This window comes from Phodopus roborovskii, unplaced genomic scaffold (genome assembly GCF_943737965.1).
Source record: "Phodopus roborovskii unplaced genomic scaffold, PHOROB, whole genome shotgun sequence".
NCBI classification, from domain to species: Eukaryota; Metazoa; Chordata; class Mammalia; order Rodentia; family Cricetidae; genus Phodopus; species Phodopus roborovskii.
This window is the reverse complement of record NW_026125543.1, coordinates 3,727,807-3,740,427: the sequence shown is the minus strand read 5'-3', so window position 1 is coordinate 3,740,427 and position 12,621 is coordinate 3,727,807. Positions and strand designations below refer to the sequence as shown.

The 12,621-nt window shown below is 38.5% G+C and overlaps 1 protein-coding gene across 2 annotated transcripts in view; it reads right to left on the bottom strand.

Moving 5' to 3' along the window:
- The window catches only part of Rnf13 (ring finger protein 13), a 90,787-nt gene that overhangs the window by 23,556 nt on the left and 54,610 nt on the right, over positions 1 to 12,621 (bottom strand). For both annotated transcript variants that reach the window (XM_051176985.1, XM_051176984.1), the window contains exons 5-6: positions 7,579 to 7,666; positions 1 to 91 (exon numbers count right to left, since the gene is read on the bottom strand). In XM_051176985.1, the coding sequence (XP_051032942.1) occupies positions 1 to 91; positions 7,579 to 7,666 (179 nt within the window). The remainder of the gene's footprint in view (positions 92 to 7,578; positions 7,667 to 12,621) is intronic.

The window sequence follows — 12,621 nt, the reverse complement described above, 5'->3', positions numbered from 1 at the left end:
CCTTTTTCATATGTGAATCCATCTTTCAGGAAATTAGCTGATGCTTCACCAATAAAGACAGATGGAATGTCAATTTTCTTTAATACATCAACTGTGTAAAAGAACAGTACATTCATTTGTAAAAAGCCAACATTTATGGTTCTCTCTAACAGCAGTAAATGCAATTGGAAACAATCACATCCATATTCTGAGGCCTACTGGCTGGTCCTTCAAACTGCAGATTAACACTTTGCATCACAGTGTTCAGGAGCACCAACCACATGACATTACAAGGGTGGTTTCTCACATACACATTCACTCAGTTCTCTCAATATTATTATGAGATAGAAACATAATTTTTCATCTTTAATATTTCCATTTGACATAGTCTCCTATAGATAAAACTGTAACTATCAAAAAACAAAGAAGAGGGCAAAATTTTAGTCTTCTTTCCCACAATATACCTAATTCCTAAGTAAGAAGAAGAAATTTTACTTTACATACCCAATTCCAAGACAGAAACAAGCCACCAGTATAAGATCACTTTAAAGGAGTCTAACAGACAACACAATGGCTCTGGCTCTCTAGAGGGAAACTGTGGCAGGCTTAATTGGCATGAGACAAGGAGCTACAGGAGTTCTAACTTCCTCCTAAAGGTCACAGCAGAGCTAGCTTCTGACTGGTGTCACAAGAAACTTGACCCTGACCTCTGTGTTTAAAGCCAAAATAAAATGCCATCAAAAAAAGATTTTTGTTTTTAAGATTATTAAGATTTATTCAGGTGGTAGTAATAATAATAATAATAATAATCAGAAACACAAATAAATACAACCTTCTTAAGGGAGGGTTTTGATAGGGACAGCCCACTTATTGATTGATTGATTGATTTTTGTGAATTTTAAATTAGAAACAATCTTATTTTATATATCAATCCCAGTTCCCTCTCCCTCCCATCCTCCCATACCCCCCATCCCATTCCCCATCCACTCCCCAGGGAGGGTGAGACCTTCCATGAGGGATCATCAAAGCTTCTCTGTGGAAGCTTCTCTGATGATGACTGAACAAAGCACTGATCTATGAGTATAACAAACTATCATTGGGAGTCATTTTATCACTACACTTTTGTATTATTCTTTTAGACCAACATTATTTGGGTTTAGCCTAGGTCCCTGCCTATCTAGTCTCGGGTTCTTGGGCACACAAGCAGTGTCAGGTATAAGTTTCACCTCGTGTAGTGGGCTTCAGTCAAATCAGTGACGCCATTCATTCCCACAAGTTTTATGGCACCACTGCTGTAGAATATCTTGCAGGCAATTTACCATGTGAGGAGGTGGGAAAAGTATAAGACCCAGAAGGGATGGACGACACCAAGAGAACAAGACTCTCTAAGTCAACATAAGCAAATTTCATATGAACCCAGAGATTGAAGCAGTATCCACAGGGCCTTCATGGGTCTGCAACAGTTCATGTATGTGTGTGTGTGTGTGTGTGTGTGTGTGTGTGTGTGTGTGTGTGTGTGTACATATACTCCATCTTGGCACAAGGACAGAGTTCAAAGCTGTCAGCAACTCACAAGTCAAAGGTGTGCCTACAGTAAGGATTTTTCGGCCATCTTAGTCTAAATAACAACATACCTGAATCTGAGATGTGGCTACTCCTTACTACCAAGGCTAAAGAAGGAGAAGTCGGATCTGAGGTGTAGCTATGCCTGACCTCAAGGCTAGAGAACAAGAAGTTTAGAGCTAAGGTGTGGTTACTGAACCTTTAGAATAAGGGAGGAAGAAAAGTCTGTTTGTTCCATATACATGATACTGTGTTCCCCATTTGGTTAAGGTATATAAGAGTGCCAAAAAATAAACTCGTGGCATTTCAGTATTGACTGATCTGCCCTCCTGACCTTTATTCTTTATTCTGTCTCTCTTTCTTTATTATATATAGCTAGCCTTTCCCTCATCCACACTTCCCCACTCAGGTACAGACTTAGGGCCGCTCGGCTGGCTCCGATTGCAGCCCTGCAAAGACTGCTCCCGAAAACATACATACATACATACATACGTACGTACATACTATTGTAACAGGACTCCAGACCTTATTAAGCACCAAGACCTTAGCATAACTGACTCCATGATGGAAGCTCCATTCAGGCTGTAAAATTCAACACATAGAAAGCATCACCTGTCAAAACTAAAACAAACACTGGAAGTCTCTAAATGTACTAACCTTGCCTTTTGGCTTCAGTAGTTCTGCTTCTGGCTAACGGTTCTTGTTAACTGAAGTATGTTACCACAGAACATGTTTTTTGTGCTTAAAAGCCCACGCTGGGAAAGGCTCAGGACTATTCTTGAACACCCAGTGTTGTCACTGACTGGATAATAAAGACTATGTTGGCTTAAACTCATCTTCAAACAGTCTTCTCTAGAGAATTCCCCACAACAATTATGGCTTCCCATTTGTGTTTTCATGGGATTCCTGAGTGCCTGAACAAGTGGGTTCCTGGTTCGTGTGCCTTCTTTGGGGCTCTTTTCCTACTGTTGGTTTGTGTTTTCCAACTTTGATAAGACAGTTTTTGTTTTATTTTGTTAAATTTTTCAAAATGAATGAATGAATGAAAACCTAGTTACCAGGGAAAAGGTTAACAAGTGAATTGTTACTTAAACCTGTTGGGAGAGGGAGAATCAGTTTTCACTGGGTATATCAAGCACTCCAGGACAGGCTTCATGTTTATGAACAGTTGATCAGCATATAATTGGACTACACAGTTTTTCTGTCTGCTTTTTTTTTTTTATTTCAGTTTGATAGTGTTTGGGGGGGATTTCATTTTCTTGGGTTGTGGGGGTGGTTAGTGTATCAGGTTTTTGTCTGTCTTTTGAGAAAGGACTTAAAGTTAGGTGGGTAAGGAATGGGAGAGGGGATGGAATGACTTGAGGGAGGGAAAAATAAGAACAAAATATATTTAAATTTAAAATTATTTTAAATAATAAAAGATATAATAATAATTAATCTGATTGCAAAAACACCCATCTTTTTAGTGTTACTAATGAAAAAATCAGCTTCATTATCTGTGAGTTAATCTAGAGATAGTTCATGTTTTCATCTGTCTGGAAGAAGGACATTTGCTCCGTTTGACTGATTACTCTCATTCTCACTAGCAAGTCCATTCCTTCACTGGCAGTAGAGCCTATTTCTTTGGGATTCCAGTGTATACTGAAGACATCTACCCAGCCTCATGGACTGAAATGGATTCTCAGACCTTCCATTGGTAGACTGCCATTTTTTGGACTAGCCAGGCTAGCCTGGATTCTAATAAATCCTCATTCTATATAGAGAGGGATTTATTCTTTAAGTTCTGTTCCTCTAGAGAATGCAGACTCACATAATTCTCTTTCCCTTTATTGAGGCAAGGTCTTTCTTGCTATTTCTGCAGAGCTGTGTAATTCAGGGCTAGCTGGTTCCTGGGCTTCTGGTTGATTCTCCAGTCTCTGTTTCCCATCTCACTGTAGGAGTGCTGGGATCACAAACACATTATCACAGCTGGCATTTCACATAGGTTCCAAGGTTTGAACTCAAATGCTCAGGCTGACAAAATACTTTTATCCAATGAGCCATATCACTATCCCCTAAATTTTATTTTGACAAAGCTTAGAATTATATTCCCTTTGTAAGAGATTTTATTCTTTCATGTAGATATTGTGATAAAGTGAAGGAGAAACTTGACTTGAAGCTATTGACTTACAATCATTAGAAATAACATCTACTGAGATGTACTATCGAGAAAGATACAAAATACTTTAATAAGAAACTTGAGTTTGATTTATAATTCTGGCAAAGTAAGCCTTCTTCTATTTTACAAATAATGTACACAGATCACAAATGTAGTTAGGATGTATCAACTGAGAGTTCAAAAAAAAAAAATGAAGCAAGTATTTTAAAGAGGGAAAAGAAAACAGTCAATCTACAGTCTTTTGCACAACAATGGCACATGTATCTAGGGAATAACCAAGAGTTCTCTAATGGGACTTAAAATCTACTCAGTAGGACAGACTTTGTGCCTAGTACTGCAAACCTAGCCAACTAGCCATGGCTGGTGAGGTCATGGACTCTAGCGGAGAACCTACCTTTGTCCCTTCCTAAACCAGCATAATTTCTAACTGCATTCTAAATACTCATCCTTATATCCACTGGTAAGTGTAGCTCTCACTCCTTAGCAAAGAAGCTGCTTTTATAGAAAATGGAGGCTATTACAAGAATCACAGCTGGTCAATACAGAGCATAAGCGACAGTGGAATGCCAAATCTCAACTGACACATCCACAACAAAACCTCTACACCTAAGGTTCAAAAAAACTGAGGAAGATGGAGCAGAAAGATTCTAAAAGACAGAAGACCAGGATGCCTGCTGCAAGACAGTATGTTCTAGACAAGACCGGAAAACTGAACTCATGAAATAATGGTTGTCCAAACAAGACACGCATCATGACAACACCAGCTGACATGTCAACACTGATGGGAAATAATTCACAAGGCCCCACCTGTACTTGAAAAGCTATAGACAATCAATGGCTGCTGAGAGTGTAAGTTTTTTCCAGGATGAGGCTGATAGGCTGTCCAATCCTGAGTGGTCAGCAATAAACACATGTACATACAAACAACACTAAACAGACTCAGCAGGGTGTGTATGGTGTGTGTGTGTGTGTGTGTGTGTGTGTGTGTGTGTGTGTGTGTGTGTGTAAAAACAACTAGAGGAAAGAAAATTGTGAATTTAAGAGGGAGGGGAGAAGAGACATTGGAGAGAAGAGAGGGAGGGATAGAAACTGATGTGGAATAATCCTGTACACTGTGTGAATATAAGTCACTGTGATTGGTTTAACAGATAAGCTGAGTGCCCAATAGCTGAACAGGATACAGTTAGGTAGGAAAGCCAAACTGAGAATGATAGGATGAGGAAGGGCAGAGCCAGAGGGAGTCACCAGTCAGATGGAGAATGAATCAAATACAGAAAATGGGTTAGAAGTAAATGCCATGTGCCCCAGGGCAGCATATAGATTAATAGAAATGGGTTAAGTTGTAAGAGCTAGTTAGTAACAACCCTGAGCTACTACCCAAGTATTTATAATTTATATTAAGTATCTCAGTCAGTTATTTAAGAAGCGGCTGCCAGTTATTTAGGAACAGGTAGTCGGGGCAGGAAAACTACACTAACAAGAAATAATTTAAATACAGAACTCAAATATGAAGTTCTCCAAAAAAGTAATTAAAAAAATACATGATAGTCCTGAGTTGTGAAAACTACAATGAGTTAAGGATATAGCTTTTTAAAAACTCACTGGGTAGCTGAGCATGGCGGTTCACACCTTTTAATCATAGTAACCTGAAGGCAGAGACAGACAGGTGAAGATCTATATGAGTTCACTATGGCTACATAGTACCTTATCTCAAAACAAAAACAAATAAAATCAATGAAAAATGGTTGTTAGTTCCTAAAGGCTGGCTCATTTTCCTTGTGAACTAATATTTAGAATTAAAATATATTCTCATTTCAAATAAAAACATGGATTATGCATGTGATGTAAAAGACCATCTGATACATAAGAAAGTACATGGGAAGCTAGGCATAGTGGCACATGGCTTTACTCCCAGTACCTGAGAGGCAGAGGCAACCAGATTTCTGACGCTCTAGGCTAGCCTGTTCTACATAGCGAGTCCCAGGATAGCCAGGAACACATAAAGACACCCTGTCTCAAAAACAACAATAATTTAAAAAAACGGGGGGGGGGGGGTGGTGGAGAGGGAGAAGGGGAAGAGGAAAAGGAGGGAAGAAGGCAGGCAAGCATGTACGCATCCATCCATCCATCCATCCATCCACACAGGGCCTGGTGTGTAGAGAGCTCTAAGTTTCGATGACCTGCATCTATATTAAAAGCCCAATTCAGCACTGTAATTCCTGCAGTAGGAGACAGGGACAGAAGTATCCCTGGGACTTGCTGGACAGAAATACAGCTTATCAGTTCATTCTGGGATCAGTGGGAAATCTCAGAGAAATAAGATGAAAGGGCTAGAGAGATGGCCCAGCAGTCAAGATATTTGCCTGCTCTTCCACAGGACTCATTCTATTCCTAGCACCCATGTGGCAGCTCACAACTGACTACACTCCAGTTCCTGAGGATCCAATGTCCTCCGATGCCCTCTTCTAGCACATGTGGACACAGTACAGACATGGTACAGACACACATACATCAAAACACCATATTTCTAAGATAAATACAGTAAGAAGCAATAGAAAAAGACACCTGATATTGGACTGTTGGACTACCCACACACACATACTGAAGCATGCACTGCACAAAACATAAAAAGGATATAATGTACATAGCTTTGAAATTTCACCAGAATACATGAGGTACTTTATCCATACCTCATAAAATTTAATGTTGTCTATATTTAATTATATTACAAAAATGGTTCTACATTTTCCTTCATTTTTATTACATTCCTCTCTCTCCCCCTCCTTTCCCTCCCTCCCTCCCCTCTCCCTTTCTCTCTCTCTCTCTCTCTCTCTGTGTGTGTATGAAGGTGAAAAGACAACTGTCAGGAATGAATTATCTTCCTTACGTGGTTTAAGAAGACTGAACTAAGGTCATCAGTCCTGACAACAAGGCCTTCGTTCACTAGGCTATTTCACAGGCCTTCCATAGTAGTCTTAACATCTAATTAAAGCACTGTTTATGGCTTTTGAATTCATTTTTTAAAGAAAATATCTACAAATTAATAAATATACACATAAGCTAAAACCAATCAACAACAAAAAACCAACCTTAACTGTTCAGAAAAAGAACAAGTCAATTCTACTTCAGTTGGGAATTAAAATTATACTAAAACAGGGCCCCAGACTTTAGTAAACATTGAGACCTCAACACAACTGACTCCATAATGAAAGTTCAGGCCATAAAACTCAGCACACAGACAGCACACCACTTGCCAAAGCTAAAACAAACACCTAATCCATCAAAGTCCAACCACAGTACTCAGAAAGTCTCTAACCTTGGTGGTTTTTTTTTTTTTTTTTTTTTTTTCTTTCTTTTTCTTGCTTACATACTTCTGCTTCTGGCTAACTATTCTTGTTAACTGAATATGTCAACCCAGAACTTGGTTTCTGTGCTTAAAAGCTCATCCTCGCCAGATGGTGGTGGAGCATGCCTTTCATGCAGGCAGATCTCTGTGAGTTTGAGGTCAGCCTGATCAACAGAGTGAGTACCAGGACAGTCAGGGCTATACACAGAGCATCCCTGTCTACAAAACAAAAAACAACAATAACAAAATCTCATCCTTAAGAAGGGCTGCACTGGGATCCAAATACCCAGTGTAGCCCCTGGCTAGCTAATAAATACTTTCTTAAACCCATGCCTGAGCAGTCTTCTCTGGAGAATACCCCACAACAATCCCATGAAAGGTAACAACTAGGGATAATTTGATAAAAAAAAAAAAAAAAAAAAAAAAAAAAAGAAGCTTCACTGTTTGAATGGAAAATGAAGGGAGAAATTGTTAACTTTAATTTCAAATTATCTGTCAATCAGGAGACAAGAAAAGTGATACCTGTACTTACTGTCGTTGGATCCCATGCTAATCAGGTCATCAGAGTCTACATTGTGAACTATGGCTGCTTTGTATCCTGCTCTCTGTGCATTTAAAACCTGCAGATGAGAAAACAGTCATAGTATGAGGAAGATGGTCGTGAGTCTATGCTATTTGCCTAGGAACATCTGTAGGAGCATCTGTAGGAATAAAGCACAGATGTTCATGAAACTCATGAGTGTCTATAGGTGACTACTGAGGAGCTCTTTGGATACTTTCTTAATTCATTCAGGGCATTAAGAGAATTTGAAGCAAATAAAGGTTGAAGATGTGGCACAAGTATGAAGAGGACCCAAAGCAATAAGGAGTCTTATTTCCCAAACAGAAACTTGCTGTGATCAGACTGACTAATCACTAGGGCCTGGGCATTCAATTACATTCCATCTCAATACTTACTAGTGGTATTAACTCAGGCACATTACTTTCTCCATATGTGAGGGGGTGAATACAGTAGGTTTGTGTGTGTGTGTGTGTGTGTGTGTGTGTGTGTGTGTGTGTGTGTGTATCTGTGAATGAGTACATCTTGAGATCAGAAGTTGACATCAGTTGTCTTCCTTGATCACTCCATTTACTTATTGAAGCAAGGTCTCTTTTTGATCTCACAGCTCACAGATCTAACTGGCCTAGGTAGCCAGCTTGCCCTGGGGAGTCTCTGTCTCCTCCTCCCCAGGGCTGGGATTACAGGAAGGCTGCCTCCCCAACCCAATATTTAATTCATGTGTATGCTTGAGATCAGTCTTCATAGTTGGGGAACAAGGACATATCTTTTAAGCCATCTATCTACCCAGCTCTACTTTCTTTTTTTAATCCTCAGTTTCCTAAATTTCCTCATATGTAAAAATAATATTTTTAAATGCTTAAAACCATGCTTCATACACAGAAATGTGGCATATAAAAACAACTTAGATCAACTTGCTCAACAATCTCACATTAAACTCTTTTCAAAAAATTAAAGATAACCTCCAATCAGATAACCTCCAATTCTAGAGAGCTACTTAGTCTTTTCTAAAACCTCTAAAATAGTAACTGATGACCACATGGCAGAAGTTTGCAACAAGAAAGATTTGAAAAGTGTCCAACCATCCTATTAGGGAGAACGATATATGAATGATAAATATGATATATATCTTATATATATTTTCAATATTTTGGATGTTTTAAAACATAAATTACCTTTAAAACTATAAACATTTTTATATACTAAATATTTAATACAGTAAGAAACCATTGAAATATATCACTTTATCATTGAGGCTTCTATAAACAGGCTAATTGATTTTTTTTTTAATTTCTAGGTCTAATATTAGGTTTATTTTGTTCAGCAGGACTATAAAAACAGCAGGACTACTGAAAACTGCTGTAATTTAATAGAAATAAAACCTATAACAAGTTCCAAAGAGTTAAGGAAAGCCTAAGGTTGAGTTCTCAGGAATGCCTTGTTATTCATTCTCTGAACCTGACAAATGAGCTAAGCAGGATGAGGCTCTGTGCTCATGGCAAGTCAGCTTTGCACAGCACAGTCTCTCCTAGTTGCCCACGACTTCTCGAAAACTACCCAATGTAAGCAGGGGAAAGTCTGGATAGTTTTGTCATCTTAGTTTTTAAAAAAAAATCAATCTGTGGGAGTATGAGTATCTTAAGCCAGGAGTAATTTGTTCATATTTAGGGCACCATCATCTATAAAATAGCCCAACACAGAGTAGAACATCACTAAGTAAAATGCTACTGAGTGAGTTATTTAAGTATTTGTTCGGATTAAAAGTTCAAAAAATTGGAAAAACTGGGTAGAAAGGTTTTTTAAATAACTAATTAAAAGAAATAGCTCACTGATTCAGGACCCTTAACACTAAGAACTTTCCCTCCTTAACATCAGGATGAATGTCAAGAAATCAAGCAGTTAACAAACCTGGCAAAATATTCTGTACTCATGGAAAGAAAAGATAAATAATTAAGAGAATAAATTTATTATCTTCACACACAGTGCAGCATTCTATTTTCAGATGGATTATTACCTTCTAATTTATCATCTAACTGAAACTAAGAGGCCACGAGAGTCTCTTCCTCACAGAAGCCACTGCTGTCCAAGAAAGAGCAGGCAGCTCCTGGGAAGAACACTGAGGTTTCTGCCCCTCACTATGTGTTAACTTATTAAAAGCTAGGGAAGCTTTTAGGGGAAGTGTTCCTTTTCATATCAAAAAGCACCTTTTCCCAGACACAACTTAAGAAACAAAAGATTAAATCAATATCAAAAGCCATTTCCTGCTGATCTAAAACACAAGGTTTAAATTTTTTAAAGCTAACTGCTTCTCTAAAAGCAAAGATGTAGCATGTTAGGGCTGACAAAGCCACCATGGAAGCCACAACAAAGAGCAAGTAAGACACCATATGTTGTGCACATAGAGATCAAAGATAATCAAAAGCACTGTCGTCCTTATGGAAGCCTCAGTTTCCCAGTCAAAGAGGGTAGATGCTGTTCTGCTTCTTACCATTGTCTCCAGCAAGCTCCATCTTGTGGACACCTTAAAGTCTACACTAGCTATGGAGTGCACTCTGCCTTGTGTCGTAGTCTACACACCTCCTCCACCCACACCAGTCATTCTCTGCTTAGAGCACTTTCATCAGTCTACCTACTTCTCAAGCAGTAACATGCCACATGTTAAATTTATGCATACATGTATCATCCCAATTCCAAACAGGCTACCAAAGGCTCCTTGAAGATTTACATTCTACCTATGGCATCAAAATATCATCAGGTTTGTAAAACGCTTTCTCATCTAAAATTATTTTTGAAATTTACTTCTCGTTGTTGTTGTTGTTGGTGGTGGTGGTGGTGGTTTGTGAATGTGGAAGCATGACACCAAGAGCATTTCTCTTCAACCTTTATATGGGATCAGGGAATGGAACTCGGGCTGCCAGGCTTGTACAGCAGGAAAGAGTACCTGCTCAGCCATCTCTCCAAACCCTCACCCTCAAGTTACTAATACACATCAACATGAATGAATGGATTAACAACAACATGCTAGGTATACACATGAATAAAGCAGCCATTAAGTTGTTAAGACTTTATTAAACAGTTGAGGGGAAAATATTTATTTCATATATTTAGTATGTAACTGTTTCCACAAGTAAAATGCAAAATTATATTAATTAACAAAAGCTGTTTCTGCTAACAAAATAAAAGTTTCTAAAATAGAAAATGGGAAACTACCAGAATGGGAAAGATTTCTGAGTTTAAGTGTGACTGTTTTTTTAAAAAAAAATTAACAATTTCCCTCCAAGGTTTTTTTTTTTATTGTTTTATTGATTTTTAAAAAGAAGGGAAGTGAAATAAAGAAACACATTAACATATGAACCAAAATGCTTATGAAAACAAACAAGGAAAATATATTCATGTTTAGAAACTACAAATCTCAAGTGTCAGTCAAATTAAACTATATTTCAACTAAGCAGCAGCTGGTATTTTTAAAACCACATGAGACAGAAATAAAACCTAAATCATTTAGTAATTATGTTCATGGTTTTACATTCATAAAATGCAACCTCAAACACATGGTGTCAGATGGAAGCAAAGGATGAAAAGATTCATGAATAAAAAGCACACATGGTAAACAAAAACCTAAATCCAAAACAGCCATCAAAGCTAAAAATGCATGAAAGAACCTACTGGAATATATTACCAATCTACCTTTTAAGGGACTGGTCAGAGCTATTAGTTCAAATTGCAGTGAATATATTGAATGTTTTACATGAAGCCAACAAACTAGATGCAAATGCATCATGTAGACCAGGTGGCATCTAACAAAGAGTTGCAAGAAAATAAGGAACTGCTGACTTGTTGTTATAAATAGGCAACGTATCAGAAGATGGCACAACGCTAATGACATAGGCATCAGTGAAGCCGGGTGTAAAAGAAAGGAAACAATAGTTCACCTTTTCAAGTCTAAACAAATTGGTAATAACCTTGTAAGAAGACAGAAGTGATTGTGCTCTCAATATGACCAGGAATGAAGGACTCATAGGCATTAGAAGTTGAGAAGTTATTAATATAACATAGAGTTCTGGAACAAAATATGATAAGAACAAAAAGGCACCACTACCTCCAATGTTCAGCGTGGTACTAAATCTAGATATTCTTTTCTACATTTTAGACGCCAGGCAACATAGGTCCCACACTTAAGTAGAGCTGATACGGAAAGTATTTTATTAGGTTAGAGAAACTTGGGGCTATAGTTTGGATCTACAATATCCCAAAGGCCCACATTAAAGGCTTAGATCTTAGCTTGGCACTATTAGAAGGTGGTAGAAATTTAAGATGAAGATCTTTTTTTTTTTTAATTTAAATTAGAAACAATCTTATTTTATATACCAATCCCAGTTCCCTCTCCCTCCCATTCTCCCATGCCCTCCACCAGCACCCATCCCATCCTTCTTTGGCTCCATAGAAGTCTGTCACATCATCTGGGGCAGGGCCTAGGCCCTCCCCCATGTGTCTAGGCTGAAAGAGTATCCCTCTATGGGGAATGGGCTCCCAATATCCATTCATATACCAGGTATAAATGCCGTTCCATTACCAGGGCCCCATAGACTGCCCAGGCCTCGTGACTGACACCCACGTGCAGGGGAGCCTGGTTCTGTCCCATGCTGGTTTCCAAGCTGTCAGTCTAGGCTACATGAGCTCCCCTTTGTTCAGGTCAGCTGTTTCTGGAGTTTCCCCAGCATGGTCTTGACCCCTTTCCTCATCACTCCTCCCTCTCTACAACTGGATTCCAGGAATTTAGCTCAGTGCTTAGCTGTGGGTCTCTGCTTCTGTTTCCATTAGCTACTGGAAGAAAGCTCTATGATAACATATAAGATAGCCATCAATTTCATTCTAGGGGAAGGGCATTTAAGGTAGCCTCTCCACTATTGCTTAAATTCTTAGTTGGGGTCATCCTTGTAGATCTCTGGGCATTTCCCTAGTGCCAAATTTCTCTTTAAACCTATAATGGCTCCCTCTATTAAAATATAAGATGAG